Here is a 16,535-nt window from a genome sequence, read left to right as displayed (position 1 = left end):
CCCAGACCATGAATTCCATTGACTCCGAATTTGCTTTTTCCCCTGCGTCATCATTACGTCAGCATTTGTGCTTTTGAGTAAAATGTCGTGACCATACCAGATGTAACGCCATGAAAATTGGCACAGACATTCTGTTCTGCTTCTCTGACATTCACATTCTCCTCAGCTGTACTTAGCTAATTGCAAGCACGTGTGTGCTAACAGGCTGAGCTAAGATGGTTAACATTAGCATAAATGTAGCATATTTGAGTATATACCAAATTTGTAGAAACATTGGCTGTTTTAAGCCCACTTGGTCAAATGACTTTGCCCCCCCCCCCCCCAAACCAAAATCATTAATCACTTTTATTGTTCATTTTTGAAAAGCAAACAAGAACAACAACAAAAAAAAAAACACTGATAACACTGAAAGCTTCATCCTCGGAGTCTGTCAGAATATTATGGACCCCAACATAAACAACCCAAACCCGATTGCTGACCCCGGCAAAATCATTTCAGAACCTTCTTTTAATCTTGGAAAAACTCTTTACAGCAGTTTTATTGCATATATTTGTACTCTGTGCATGTACTTTCATATCTTAGAAACCGAAAACAGCTTTGAGATTTTGTAGTGAACCATGTTGCTACTTGCAGAGTGAGTTCATTAATAAAATCTGCTCTTCAATTAAATTGACAGCGATGTCGACATGATTGGTTAAATCAGGCTTAAAAACACACCTGTAACTTTTGTTACAGCTGCGGACAGATGTAACCATGGATACGAGAAGCAGGACATGGACCACTGTGTGAACATCTGCTCAGACTTGTCATCGGTCTCGTTTGAGGATGGAGCGTTGGGGGGGGAAAAAAAGGCTGAGTGTAAGATTCAATAGAAAGACAAGCCTTCAGTCAGCCATACTGGATGGCTGGAGCTCATTCCCTGGCAAATGGTTCCACTCCTTTGATAATGGAAATCTCTGTCGAGTAAGATGTCAGTGTGTTGAAGAGAGAGACGGAGAGGGGGCCACTGATGAGAAACAAAGCCGTGAGTGTAAGAGAGTGCCAGAGAGTTAGAGAATGAAGGGTTCGACCTGTAAGGGAAAGTAAAAAAATAGGTGGGAGAGGAGATAACAGAAAGGCAAAAAAGAGGAAGTGAGAGGAAGAAGCCAGCCAGAGAGTCTTTGAATTGATTTCCTCCGGGCCTCGCCCTGGCTGATTATGCTTCTCTCTGGATGCACAAGTGTTAAGGCGATTAAGATTACAAATTGTCAATTTAATTCTAGTGCCCGGTGTAATTGTTGGGATACTACTCTTCTCTCACTGGCCATAAATCTGCTGCACTCTCCTTAAAGAGCAATAATTGGGGAAGCCAGTGCAGTGAGCAGCCACTCTGCCTGTCCAGCAAATGACTGAGGTTAATCACAAGACATTAAACACCATGTCAGCAGAGCCCGGATAGCTGCAGCTAAACAGTCCTGCCCGACTGCCGACCTGTGCAAACGTTTCCCAGAACGCACTGCGCAGGTTACTAAGTCATCAGCAGAATTGCCAAATGTAGGGATTTAATCATAACTGTATGTTTTTCGAAGCAGAAACGCTTGTTATGTCTTGTTATGCCTAAACTAATTCTGTGACTGTGACAGGAAACTCTCCAGATGGAAAGAGAATAAACTTTAAGCTTCTGGTCAGATGGAGCCTGGGAGTGACGTGATGAGGACACAGCCTCTGTACATGGGACGCACCAGTTAAAGAACACACAACATTATAACAAATAAAATTTGATCATGGAAGATCTTGCTGCCATTTATTTTACGTCTGCTGAATGTGTTGATAATCTGCAGATTATCCGTGGTGCCCGTGGATAAAGCTGTGGTCAGTGCATCTGTACTGTGGTACAACAAAAGCTGTGTCTTTGTTAGCACTTCATATTAGGAGTGATATTTAATGTACATAACTGAAGTTATAGACAGTATTGTTTAGGTCTACACTTGGATTGTGACTGTAATTAACATGATTAGGGGATGGTTTGAAACAGGGTTGCCCAAAGTGGGGCCCCCCTCCCACCATAAGGTTTGATTTGACCCGCCAGATGTTTCCAGCAAGAAATTAAAGCTGTATGATTCCAAATGACTTGATGTTCATTATTCATCGGGCAGAGTGACACTCAGACATTTAAGGAAAAAATCAACTTTGTTATACTACGGAAGTCCTGAAGCCAAGTGGGGTAAAAATAAAACACTCAAGGAATTCAAGATTATCTAGGCAAAAATCATTTATCTGCTGTTCTTAAGTCATAAAAACAGAAAGAGTTAAGATCAGATTTAGAAAATGGAAGCCAGAATTAGTTTTTTCTAACTTGCCTCTCAAGTCTTCTATATAGTACTATTTGTCATCTTGACAAGTCCACACACCACACGCTTTCTTTTGGCCCTTGGTCCATGATTAAAATATGATTATGATATTATTGCAATCATCCTTATGACTCTCTGTGCCCTGAGTTATATCCAATCATTTTTTTTCCCGTTTAAATATCTTTAAAGTGGACAACGATGATTTCTTGAGAAACACTATTTGCTGGGATCTGTATTTAGTTTCCTGTATTGTTTTGCGGGTCAACACCTAACCTTGAAGTTCAAATTCTGCCTGTATGAGAAGTCTGAGGGGGCCATGCTATGAGATCTACAGGGAGCAGATCTCAGCTAAAGGGCCAGCCCTCTCTCCTCACTTTCCCTCCTCTAATTATCTTCACTGGTGGTGCGATTACAGGCAAAAAAAAATTCCAGAGTCGCCCTCTGCTGCAACCCCTGGAATGCACTCCCTCTGCAATTACAGATAACCATTCACCTTCCCTATTATAGGCAGGGATTCTTAAAGTTCCCTTTACGTTCAGCAATAGCTTAGCTAAAGGCGGCGACAGTCCTCACTTAGATAATGAGGCCAGAATGACAGCATAAAAGCACTTAAACACTGACTAATCTCAAATTAAAATCCCCCTGAGACACACTTGAGACAAGTTGCGGGAGAAGGTCTGCAACCCATCTCATACGCGAGGCCGCGAATGTAGGTCACTTCTTCTTCTGGCAGATATTTCGGTCCCTCCTGGCGGTGCATTTTCTTTCAGCCCTGAATCATTTTGATGCCTTCACAGAGAAGTATTAATGAGTGATGATGACAGTCGCACAGACCATTAAGTACCTGGATGTGGATGCCCTTCGTTCGAGGAGGTTTGCGGCCCTCCTGCCCACACGCGCACGCCGCAGTCGCGCTGCTTTCTCTTGGCTCTGACACACACACACACACTCACAAATCCACCATAAAAACAGGATGTCATGAAGTTCCCCCGTCTCAGCATCGCCGGGGGCTGTTTAGCCTCGTAGCACTCTGTAATCATCTCCCACGCAGCAGGTAATGTCAGCGAGCATCTGAGAGTAAGCTTATTCCAGCAGAACTGTTTACAGAGGGAATTACAGAGGAGGACGGCAGGAAGATAATCTTTTCCCCCAAAGCATCGCCCCGGAGCACTGAATATAAGAAGAAGAAAAACGGAGAGAACACTTTTGAAATAGTGATCTAAAAGCTTGTAATTTTTCTTTTTTTTTTTTTTCGATTTGAGTATTTACTCAGGCTCTTTTCTTGATGAGTGGTCGCGACCACCTGCATCCGGAGGACGAGCACAATGGTGTGATGCTCTGATCTCATCCCACATTCTCTCTCCCCCCCCCGAAAGAGACTTCAAACCTCGCCGTCAAGTCGCAGATTAGCGTGCGTTAGCCAGGACTGTTTCAACAGCGCTTTGACTTTGATTCACAGCACCGACGGAATGAAAGACACTGATTGCCGGAGTTAAAGTGTAGCGGCTCGTGTGTCTCGCATGTGTGTCCTCTCAATGTCACTCAAAGTAGCCTTTGCAGCTCAGATTTTATTTAGATCTCAATGTGACTAACTCCCTGTGACTGCAAAAATAACCTCCGCTGTATATGGGCTGCTCCGCCTGAATCACTTATTCAACCGAAAGGGGAAAACTCTCCGATCCCTAACCACATTGACTCAGACCAGATGCAGAACAATAAAAGCCTGAGCTGAATGGCGTTTCGACGGCGGCAGCGCATACAAAGCTCAGCCTTCAGGAAGCAGCTCTTATACAGTATTTAGAGACGGAGATGATAGATGGATGGAGGATGAAACATGGCCCTCTCTCCGTCTCTCCGTTGCTATCACCAGGGCCAAGCTGAATCTCATCAGTCTGCCACAGAAGCTGGTGGCTGACCTTGCCTCTGCCCCCAAGTTATGCTTTCAGAATATCAGCAGCAGAGGGGGAAGGGGAAAAAAAAAAATGATGAACCCGTTTTTGCAAGGACGTTTTCTAGATAGATGTATTTTTAACTCCCTGCAGGCTGAAGAGGGGTGCTGAAGAGGGGTGCTGAAGGGGTGGGAGGGGGGGGTGCCCATGATATTAGGCCTGAGTGAAGACACGTGGGCCTCCAGGGGCTTGATTGCAGATGACAAGGTTACACGACTTAGAGTCAACCTCTGCTTCCTCCACTTAATCATTGTCTCTTGTGTCCTCGTCCCCGCAGGCCGCTCCCCCTCCGCATCGCTGTCCCATCCAGCCGTCCATGAGGAGAAGGCTTCCGGTGGTATCAAAACCGTCCGTGCTCGGGCTCCGAAAAGCCGTTTTAACACCTGACCCAGCCGCCTAATTCACTGTCTCGCATCCATTCTGCCTCCTTATCCCCTGCACACTCACACCTTCACCTCGTTCCCTCCACCTATAGTGAGTGTAAGTGGCTGCAAGTGGTGAGAGCTCGGCGCGATAACATACAGTAAGTGGGAGGTAATTACAGTCAGGACAGACCGCTGGAGGAGGAGGCGGCATGTGGAGGTGTGGATGGAAGAGGGGAAGGAGGGATTTATTTTTAAACCCGGCGATGACAAAAAAAAAAACAAGCCGACAGCTAGACCAGACAGCGCGGTCCTGCTCTTCATCAAACACTTGTCTCCTCTCATGACCCTCTCCAGCTACGCATTTATCTGGGGGAGAAAACTGTGTTGACAAAGAGAGGTCCTTCCAGATCCTCTCTTTTTGTTTTTGTTACAGAATGTCACATACTGTATATTTTTTGTCAGCTATATACTGTAATGTATTTGAGTTGGCTTTTGGAAGCCCAACTTTGCTCTAACATGTTGCATCAACGTATCAAGTGGAAGGGAATCAACCGTCTGCGTGACAGTAAAGGACGCAACACATTATGCCCTTTTTCAGGTTCATAATCTTATTTTGGATCACTGCTAGAATAGATTTAGACACTTAATGTTCAAAAACACATCAGTTTTCTCATACTGACCAGTGCTGCAGCTCTGTATTCCCCACGCTGTCAGAAATGCTCTGTTTAAGCTCCTGTCTCTTTAAGGCCCTGATCTGCTCTGATTGGTCTGCTCACTCATGCCCTACCCAGCACTAACATGCTAACCACAACAGAGCAATCTGTACTAAATCAATTCTTAGAAAAGCAAAACTAGCCGCTAGACATACATTTTGCAAATGGTGACGTAATGTGATGTCACAAAGTCACGGAATTAAAGGCGGGACTTCTGACGAGGTGTTTCAGGAGCATTGTTTCCTGGGGGAGAGAGGAGCTTCTGTTGGTGCAGACTCTGACATGTTAAACTTTGACAATCTTTTACAAAAAATATACTAGGTTTCCTTTACTTTTACAAACATTTTACTGAGATACGATGATCTGAAGGTGGACAAAATCCCATTGGAGGGACTTGAAGACCTGCTGCGCACACCTCTAATGGTTTTCCTTGTAGTTATACAGTATAGAAGATAGGCTCTTTCTGCTGTATTTGTAAACATGTCATATCTACATTAAAAAAGTGTTTTGTTGCTGTAATTGAAAGCAGAAACAATGCGCTACACGGTCTGCCTCCAGATGTCTTGTTTGTTTGTTTTTTATAAAAGAGACGATGCCACGACCCTCAGGCCATCTCCGATGTCATCAACTGCTGGTTTCTGTTATCCCTCCTGCTGTTCCCATGAAGTGTCTCCGTAGCATTTCAAGTCCCCAGGAGGTGTGTCAGCATTCTTCAGTTGTCAATCTGACCGAACACTCCTATTGTAGCAGTTTATTCACTCTGCCTGACACATATTTTCTCTAGGATTTTAGTGGGCGTTCAATGCAAGGAGCCGCTTCAGGAACTGTCGAGACTATGAAATGTGATTGAGGAATTCCAGCTAGTGGTGAAACGAAACTGATGGCTTATTAGAAGCCAAAACCCAGCACAGTGGTTTATAACACTACCAGGCAAGATTTTACAACTCTGAGAAGGCAGCAGGGTGATAATCAGTACCTGTTTTTGCCCACGACCTAACAACAACAACGTGGAATATGGATACATAGTCACAGAAGACATTCAGTATCAAGTTTATCGTTGTGGATTTTTCCAAGTCTCCAAAAAGACACTGCGATTCAAGGCTGGATTACAAAGCTGCTGAAAAGGACACTATCACACCGCAGTCCTCTTCAGCACAAAAATTACATTGCTAAGGTGAAGCTTTTCAGAGATATCAAGTATGCTGTATATGATATATGTATTAATGTTGTGATTGACGGTGCAATGATCAGATAGTGATTTCTTGCCTTAGTTAGTATAGGGTTAATAACTTCCTTTTAGTAATGCATTAATATCATTTTTTACAGCTAAAAGTGATACAACACTGTAACACGTTATGAAGTAACCCCTGACCCCGAACCCTACTGAGGGTTGGGGATGGGAGGTTCAATAAAAAAAAAAAAAACATGTAGTTAAAAAGAAAAAAAAATGAAAGAAAAAATGAAAGATATGTATGTTAACTAGTTCATTTGTGGGGGAAAAGTTTAGGAGCTGCTGCTTGAATGTCTACTAATCTTCAAGAAAGGCAAGGTCACTATTCACGGATGAAAAACAAACCATTTCTATTTTTATCGAAAAGAAAAGTTGACTGACGATTCAGGTTTTGGCTGTGATTTAACTGCAAATCCAATCAATGTTTGTGTAACTGAACTCGCAGACATTAAATTGATTTGGCAATTTCCCCCTCTGAGGGGCCGAATCTATGCACACAACAAATCGTTTTACTCCAACTCTGATTTCTGCCGTTTCGCAAACGGTGCCATTATTGAAATTTCCATTCTCATATAATCGTGTAAAGCTGGAGGTAAAAAGCAGTGGGTGGAAACACGAACATGCTGGACTTCTGTTTGCCCAATTATTGTGATGAAGACTTCACTTTAATGCAATTAGATAATTGTGTTTACATGCACTGGGTTTTTAATTGGACACTTCTGGAGAGCATTGATATTTGTCACATTACTGTGATATTAGCAGCGAATAACTGTCGTCATTTGAGTACCACCAGTAATTAAACCATTAAGTGTATGTAAACATGAACTGCCATTAACATCGTTGCTCTCTTTGTTTTATCTCTCATTCACACATTTCCTCTCTATTCTCACTTTCTACTCTCTCTCTCTCTCTCTCTCTCTCTCTCTCTCTCTCTCTGCTTTAATCAGCTGTATGTCTCTCTCTGTGTGTTTCCCTCCTTCATCCTCTCCTTTTTCTCTCCTCTCACCCACGTCTCTTTTTTTGCCCATTTTCCATTAAAGGACTCAGTTTCCATTAAGGTGACTCCGGGGCTGGTGACGGTCCTTGAAAGCCCTGCAAAAAGTTCTTCAAGTAACCCACTAAATTGCACTATTTCTCTTTTTACCTGATTCAGTCACCTTTCTCCAATCTCTTTCCATCGAAAGTGATGAAAACCAGCAGAGCCACCTTCTCTCAAACTTCTGTGAAAGAGGCTGCTGTAAGTGACCAAGGACACAGTTCTGAATGATGGAAAAGTGACCAACTCGGTTTGAAGCCTTTATGCCAAAGCACTCTGAATGTGCTGCAGTCGGATACGACTGTAGAAGTGTTCTGAATTCCCCATAATTGTATCACAAAAATCTTACAGTACTGTGCCATGACAATGAAGGTACAATCGCCCTCATATCTAAATAGTCAAATTGTCTGATTGCACAATAAACTACAGTCACCAGGATATTGTGACGGATTTAACTCACAGCCACTTTTTCAGACATAAAATCGATCTCTTGTGTACTGGGAGTGTGTACGAGGCGTATCACTCCTTGCAAAGGAAAATCCATTAGGATCAATACAGATTGTCAGACAGCCCTGTTAGTCAGTTAGTAAACAGTGTAAGAAATAGACACAGTGATTTACTGCCATCACATTAACATAATCACATGGAATGGAACAGACTCATGTTAAGTCTGTTCTGCCTCTCAGCAGCTATGAGCTAGTTTCAAACTGGTGACTTATTAAACCTGGTTTCATCATGAAATACAAATGCTTTTGCTTACAAAGACTTTAGCTATCTCAGAACACATTAGCTATATTCTATTGTTCCAGAGATGACTCTTGATTTAGTTTTGCCTGAACGTACATGACTGCAGATTACTGATTATCTGATTGGTATAGAATACATATAGAATATGTGATTGGTCAGTACCACTCGGACTACAAATGGAACCAGAACAATCCTGATAACAAAATCTTGTCCCTTGCAGTTCTACGCAGATATCTGTTAACAGAGATCAGGAGTAAATCATTTGCTGGGGAACAATAATAGTGACATCCAATTAAAACAGGAAGTTACTGTATAATCAGTATTCAACCTAAAAACTGTTCTATGGGACCAAATGATTTATAAAATTTATTGTTGATAAATTGTGTACAAAAAAATATGTGACACAGCTGGTAGCATTCAAGATGTGTGGAATGAAATATCTTTTTATGCACAGTAATCAATGTTTTACTTGTCATTTGGTGAAATGCTGTGGGCATTGAAGTATATGCTTTTATTTCTGTGACATGTGCTCTAAAATCTTCACATACTGTCATACTATTAGCAAGCTAATGTTAGCTTTGTCAGTCAGCTTATATAACCATGCAACGGTTACAGGCAGTGTGTGGATGTAAATTCTGAGCGACAATTGACTACGTTTCTGTGATTTAACTCATTTTCATGTCATTTTAGTCGAATGCTACCTTTGGCTCGACTAAAACATTGTAGACTTGGCCTCATCTGGTACATCCTGTTCACTCTACAAAGGTTCAAGCATCACAGCCAGTACGCACAGGATGATCTTTAGGCAAAGTTATCATTCATGGATGAGAATTCATTTCAGTCTAGTTATGCAATCAGCTATCATCGCCCTGCAGTCAATATTACCTTATGGTTCAAATATTACCATGATTCTTCTCAACATAGTAGTTTGTAGCACTGTTGTTTTTTTAAACTCGTGTCTCGTATCTTCTTTCTCACTTTTCTCAGAGCAGAATTGTTGGATATTCGCCGGCTTTAATTAAAGAGTGTTTGATTATGCATATGGAAACACAGATGGCCAACTGGACCTCAAAGTTTTTAGTTTCATGAAACTCCAAACAAGTTTTTAATAATTAAGCTTTAAATGCAAAGCAGTGTTCTGAACTCCTGCTCATTATAATGCAACACTCCACACCCGAAGAAGGTTTTCAGGTTTTCAAGAGGACATCCTGCAGTCATCTATTTCGTCCAGGAAACTGAGCATTTGCAAAACAGAAATTAATTAGCGGCTAAGGTAAATGCCTACTAATTATACAGTTGCAGGGAATGCACAACATTTTCGCATCACGTCCCTTCAGTGTGAAGAGTAAGGGAACAACATACTCACTTGCTTCGTCAGTCTTTTGATAATGCTGGGCAGCAGATTCTTCTCCTTCCCCAGCTCAGGTGTGGTCACGATAAAGTCTACATCATGACCAAACTCCTTCCCCCTGGAGACAAAGACACAGCACCGTTACCCACACTGTGTCGAGGAAATAATGAAAAGAATTATCTCTTAGTCACAGCTCTCCACTGATGAAGAGGGAAGGTGGCAGACGGAGCTATTAAAAGCACAGGCCATACTAATGGCACTGACTACTTTCATTTTTTTCAACAAGTAATTTGTCCTGAGTTGTTAAGTGTAAAAGCTCCCTTTTTGTTGCCTCAGCTGTCAGAGCTTTAACTTTTATGATAATCATCATTTTCTACTTGGATCAGTGTCATAAAGCGGACCCGTGTGGAGCCTGACTGCGCTTACACAATGCATTTTCTCAGTCAGCACAACTGCCAGCAGATGGGTGTTTCAGTGCTGTAAGTGATTATCAAGCAGGAGCAGATACGGGGGAAGATCCCCGGCATCAGCAGAGAACCCTGTGCATGTTCATAAGGTGTACACAAAGGGCATATCAAAGCTGCAGTCTGGAGTCAATGCATCAATTACAGTACGACACGGTTTTCAAATCACTCCTGCCATCAATCAGAATTTCTGAAGATGCGGCTTGAGATGATTGTCATGTTTCAGTAGCTCATTCACACATGCAGTGTATCAGAGGTACGACTTGGTGATTTGGTTTATGGTTTCAGGGTTGAGGTTTGTTTTGTTCAAGTAAGTCAGATGGATTCTCTGTTAAAATTCACATCGATCTGTGTCAGAGGATGTAATGAGTCAGAGTAAAATCCTATTCTGAGTGTTAAATAAGTGAGTTTAGCCTTGTGTGAATTTGCCAAGTCCAATCATACTGAGTGGCTGTGAGCTGTGAGGTGTGTTTTGTTGATTTGCGTTCCTTGTTGTGCCGTCATACTGTGGCATACAACATAAGCTAAGACAAGAGCTGAAGGTACATTCACGGTTTTTGAATGAACTTTGAAACGCATTGTCCCATTAATGACTAGCTTGCTAGCTGTAGCTGCAAGATTGAACACATCCACTTAAGCCAATCAGATTGTGCCACGACATATTTGAGCACAGGTGCCACCTCTGTAGGGGCTGTTGGGTTTTATGTCTCACAAAATCTTAAGATGAGGGTGTAAAATTGCTGTGCCGTTTTGCAGTGGCCAGGTTGGAGCTCAGCTTCTCATAGCCCTTGTTATTCTTAAATGTTAGATTTCATCATTAGATATGGCAGGTGCATGACACATATCCCGCCCCTTCCCCCCCAAAGTCAATCGCGTGCTTTGTGCTCAGCCGAACCAGGACAGATACCAGCCAAACGTGCTGCTCTAAACTCACATTAGTTCAAGTGCTCTGGTCGGCTGAGCTGAGAGGTTCTTCCACTTATGGTTTGTAGATGCTGATCAGAAAAGTGCAATTTGAGATTTTGCTCCAACATCAGCTGAGTGAGCCTGTAGAGCAGGACTGTGTGCACAACCAGGCAATCAAATGGAAAAATGGAAAAGTGGTGCGGCTGCGCACTTTGTGCTGAGAAGCATAAAATGATTCGACTTGTAAAAACTGCTGGAAAAATGCGATGAATTCATGAGGTGCATCAGATGACTGATGAGCATCCCTGTGCCAGCAGGAAAGAGGCAGAGCTGAGCCCAGACTCAGTTGGAGCATGCAGAGTCTCCTCACATCATGATGTCATCAAACACCATCTATATCTATTACAATGATTAATAGACACAATAATTAACCCAAGTCAGTGTCTGTGAGTCAATCATATTGTTGCAGTCGAACTTTCAAACTTTTCCCCTCTCTGCTGCTGTCAGATGTCAGTTCAGTGTAGGATCGATGCAGCCCTGCTCTAACCACTTCACCTCTAGTCTCTATCACGTCCAGCACCCATGGGTCCCTCCGCTGAGCTCATAAGGAGTCCAGCTTCACATCACATGCATCCAGATGTCACACTGTACCGCTCTCCTATCTCTAAGTGTCTCTTGATTGAACTACAAGGCTGAAACACTTCATTTTACTGATGAATGTTAGTTAGCTGCAAAAACATCATCACTTCAAAGCATATTTATATTTGCATATTTGTGCTTTGAAGGTCATGAGAGGAGCTCATTTGATTGGCCATTACTGAAAACTGCTCCAACTCACTCTCAACTGATAATGTATTCCTCCTACTGGCTAAATATTCACCCTGCTGCAGCCAATCCTCCAGATTGGTGGATGCTGTGCCAGGGCTGCATATGCACCTCCAGTCATCACAATTACTGAACCAGTTGGACACACCCACGTGTGTCAGCACTGTGTGCTCTAGTGCTCATTACCGCTTCCCACCAGTTCAACAGAAATATAATAAACCTTGTTGACTTCTGTGGTTTAAAGGTGCAATACGTAAATATCACCAAGGTAACTGCTTATTGGTGGTAACTGTAGCTGTTGTTAGCTAGTTAGCTCTGTTAGCCATACATCTAGCAGTCTGGACTGAGAGCCCAGAGAAGCAGCTGCTTGCAACGCTACAACACCAGCTTTGGACCAGAACAGGCTGTTGGCTAGGAGGTTAGATATCTCCTCAACATCTTACATCAACAAACTGTTGCTGATTTGAGCTAATACTTATACTAATACTTAATGCTAGTACTAAGGATGCAGTATGTTAGAATTGGCCACCTGTCAAATTCATAGTCAGAACAAAGAGGTCAGAGTATTGCCGGATTAGCCCCCAACTGCTGCTAATTGTAGTAATTGTACTGCTCTTAGGTAGTTAACACAGCTCGCGGCACAGCTAACAGTCAGACTGGGTGCTCGGGGACTGTAGGAGCTTTGGTCTGGGATGGGTTGTGGCTAGCTGGTTAGCATGTGAACTTCTGTAGGTATCCCTGAAACACAATATTATGACATCATAACCTCAAATCTGCTATTCACATTCTGTTGATAAATTCAGTTAATTGTGAACATCTTACACTAAAATTCTTACTTATTGTACCACAAGGAACATGTGTATCCACTAGGTACTTTATTTGTAGCTCGGTTGGCATTCGAGCAAGGCAACACAAATAGAGGCCTAAAACAAGAGCGACAATTTCAACTGAATTGGAAACTGCTCCAAAGTGTAAATAACAAGTGAGTTCGGACTGACCACCTGTCACAGGTGTTTCCCTGCCTCTCAAACAGCAATCAGATGGAGTGATGAAAAGAAACGCCGTAGCCCACTGAAACAACCTTGTATGGCAGCTGCTTCAACAGCGTTGAAAGTGAGAACAAATGCGCGCACACACACACACACACACACACAAACCAAACACCATCCAATAGTGATGGAGTTGCCCCTCGAACGACTGCTGCCTCCCCCTGCCAGGCTGGGCTCTGCTGAAGTTGGCTGCCACCTCATGCTTTGGCCCAAGTCTGCGCTATCTGCTGCAGAGCCAGGCATCATTTCAAACTCACTGTTACCAACACACATACACACACACACACTTTTTGTTTAACAGTGGGTAAAATCACACAGACATAAGAGCTGGTGTCACAGCTCACAACAAAGCGAAAATTACACTAGTGTTGAGGGCAATACGGCTGCCATGAGGCCACGTGACTGATCTCTCCTCGCCACCTCCAGCTCGCGAGCGATGGAGGGCGAGGGAGAGGAACATTAAAGGAGCGGAGAGGAGCTGTGAATGGCGTGTGGGAAAGCTTCAAAGGTCACCGCGGCTAATTCAGGGAGCAAGGAAGTATTAGAAAACAGCTATTAGCGCTCCACAAGGCATGATAACATTAATGGTTAGTGTTAGCGGCAGGGAGCATCTACCCCGGTGGCATTAACAGAATGAGTGGCTGGCTCTCACTTGGCAGACGCAGCTTGAGTCGCAGTCGTTTAATTTGCACTGACTGTATGTAATTCTAAAATAATAGAAGACGTGGGAGTTCTCACTTTTGTGCTTGTGTTTACACTCGGCGGCGTTGATGCGGGCATTCATGTGAGAGGCTGACACTTCTTTAATGAATTGACTGGTAGGATACAACTATCTGAGAGAGCGTCGCGGATTTCCATGTGCTGAAGAGCATCTTTATTCGCTGAGAAAAAAAAAAAAAAACCTCCCAGCACTCTTGATTGGCATCACAGAGATTCCACAACACTTGTGCAGCGCGCCCGAGTCGTTAAGTGAACCTCACCGCTAGCCTCTGCTGCGCTGGCAAAACTCACTCGAGTGCACTGCGTAAATGTGTGCCATGAATAGCAAAAAAACCGAAGCAGGAGAGAGAGGAAGTGATCATCAACATAAATTCAGTTTACCTCCAACCGGGGCTTGACAAACAACTTGATTTTTACGGAAGGATGTGTGCGTGTGTTAGTGAGGGGCTAACATGGGGATCGGTGGTTACTTAAAGAGAGGCGATACACTCCTAAGCTCCTTCCCAAATTGCACCGGCACATTAGTATGTGTCAGGTCTGTGCAGACACCTCCTCTAGTTTTACTCAAGTCAGCGGAAAAGTAGTCAGTAGCACGTCAGGCGAGCAAAGAGGGCGTTTTCTTCTTCTTCCTCCTCTTCTTCTCTGCTGCTAATGGTGCACCTTCAGAATGCTGTGTTTTTTTATTTAACATTAGGCATCCACTCCTGCTCAGCGGGGGAGGCACGGCTGTGGAAGATTCTTGCAGAAAATTGTCGCTTTGATGGACTTTCAACACACTGTGCACAGTCGCTCCTTTCAATTTAGTGCGACACGGGGCAAAACAGTTGAATTCAGCCAGTCTACTATTTCATTGCGTGAGGGAAAATGCTGAATTATTAATCCCCCTCTGCACAAAGCCTATAAAAAATACATGGTTATTTACAAGTTTGTCTGGACGACAGGGTGACATGTATAAATAATACAGATGTGGGAAGTGTCGCTGCAAGTGGGAAATTCCCCCGGAACGCGTTTATCTGCAGGAAGGGGAGTTAAAAGCGGCTGATCAGGGAAAAGAAAGGGGGCTCGTGAATCATTTCACCTTGTATCTTGCCTGCGATTTCTGTTTCTCGCTAACGCAGAAAAACAAGGTGATAATCAGGAAGATAAAGCACGAAGTGGAGAAAAAGCTGGAAGTGTGAGGTGTGCGTGGGCCATACCTCATGATCAGACAGCTTGTTTTGCTCTTCTCCCCCCGCTGATAATAGAGTTGGTTTTAAAAACCATGACACCATGAGCTAAACTGATAAGGGCTTACTTATCTCTGTTGTTGTTCAGGGGGGAAAACAATGCAGCGCCCTGTTTGAGGATCTGAGCACAGACACCTCTCATCAGTGTCCCTTTGACTCTTTTCCAGAAAATCTGATGTTAAATAAGATCCACAGCTGGGGACCTGCCGGCATCACGCCGAAATAAATGCCGCGCTCCGCTGACACCGTGTGAGCCTTTCACACACAGTGGCGTTCGGAGCTGTATTTTCAAGCCTAATCTATTTTTAATCCCCCCCCCAACAAAACCGCTTTAAGACTTGTCACCCGCCTTCCACAGCTGTCCTTTCAATAAGGCCAATGTCAGTGGCATCCAGAAATCCTCGCCATGCTGTTTCCCTCTGAAGTGGATGACAGCTTGAGGTTGCTGGAGCACAGCGCTTATTTTCCTGAAACTTTTTGAGAGCATAGTCATATCATTGTGCATGTTATCCAGGGATGAAAGATGTGCCCAAGATGAAAGATTAGCCCAAGCGCAGTACATCTATTTAAAGAGGTATATAGTATGTGTGCATTTCCATTTTTGACAAGGGCTATCGGCTGGAAAAGATGAAGCTAATAAGAGGCACTACATCGTGCTGTAAATTATAGGTAATTAAATCGAGCTTTGACGGGACTTTAGAAGGGAACATTTTCAAAAATGTCACACTGGAGCGAATTAGCAGGCTATTAGCAGTGCTGCTGGCATCTTAGCGAGCATACGAACTATTTTGGCGTAATGGGCCTTCTAATGCTTCCCGCTGTGTTTTAACCATGTCTGGAGAATCTGCTTTTTCAACAAGATAAAGGTAAATTACTCACTTACAGACTGATAATGTACAAGTCATCATTCTTCAATTATAGCTCCGCATGATTCCAATTAGGTCTCACATAATACTCCCCCAAGCCCGCACCAAATATGAGATGAAGTAAATGTGTGCTTCATCTCCCTGAGTTTGAAGCAATAAAAGCCCTCTCACAGGCCCCTTTACGCCGTGCAGCAAACTCGTGGCCCATAAATCTTTGCACTGTTCCTCCCCTTCATTCTTGATGTTAACTATCCATGATGCTCTAATCACTCTCCTCATCTCCTTTGCCACATTTTCCCCTTGAGGAGCAGTTATTTACATAATCAGATATCATTCCAGCTGTCATTTATCCTTTTGAAGATTAGAGATATTGGATTTTTTATTTATTTTTTTCCAGTGCTGTTTGATAAGATCTTTACTTACCAAAGTGAGGCTATGTAACTTCTGAAAGAATTTCAAAAATAAATGAAAATCACAAAACTTTCTATTACAAATGAAAAGTTGGGTTCATAAAATGCACCCTTGCTAAAGTAAATACAGAGAGAAGTTTTAGTGCTACAGCCTTAGTTTTGACAAGTAGCTTGTGGTGGCAACACTGTTAGCTAACGTAATTTAGGTCGAGAATATTTCTATATAGTGAGTTTGTTCACCTTTAGCTGGGTCAAACAGTGTTAGACTGTAATGTATTACTTAGTAATTACATGAACATTGCTTCATGACCGCGACCATCTGGGGCTTGTCTTGTTTGCTGTTTTAC

The 16,535-nt window shown here is 43.1% G+C and overlaps 1 protein-coding gene across 1 annotated transcript in view; it reads right to left on the bottom strand.

The window, feature by feature from the left end:
• The window catches only part of dntt (deoxynucleotidyltransferase, terminal), an 85,939-nt gene that overhangs the window by 35,696 nt on the left and 33,708 nt on the right, over nucleotides 1-16,535 (bottom strand). The window contains exon 8 of the mRNA XM_037122760.1: nucleotides 9,738-9,840. Within this exon, the coding sequence (XP_036978655.1) occupies nucleotides 9,738-9,840 (103 nt within the window). The remainder of the gene's footprint in view (nucleotides 1-9,737; nucleotides 9,841-16,535) is intronic.

The sequence above is a fragment of the Acanthopagrus latus genome, chromosome 15, assembly GCF_904848185.1.
Source record: "Acanthopagrus latus isolate v.2019 chromosome 15, fAcaLat1.1, whole genome shotgun sequence".
Taxonomy (NCBI): domain Eukaryota; kingdom Metazoa; phylum Chordata; class Actinopteri; order Spariformes; family Sparidae; genus Acanthopagrus; species Acanthopagrus latus.
The sequence above is the reverse complement of the archived record's forward strand: the minus strand, read 5'-3'. Positions and strand labels throughout refer to the sequence as shown.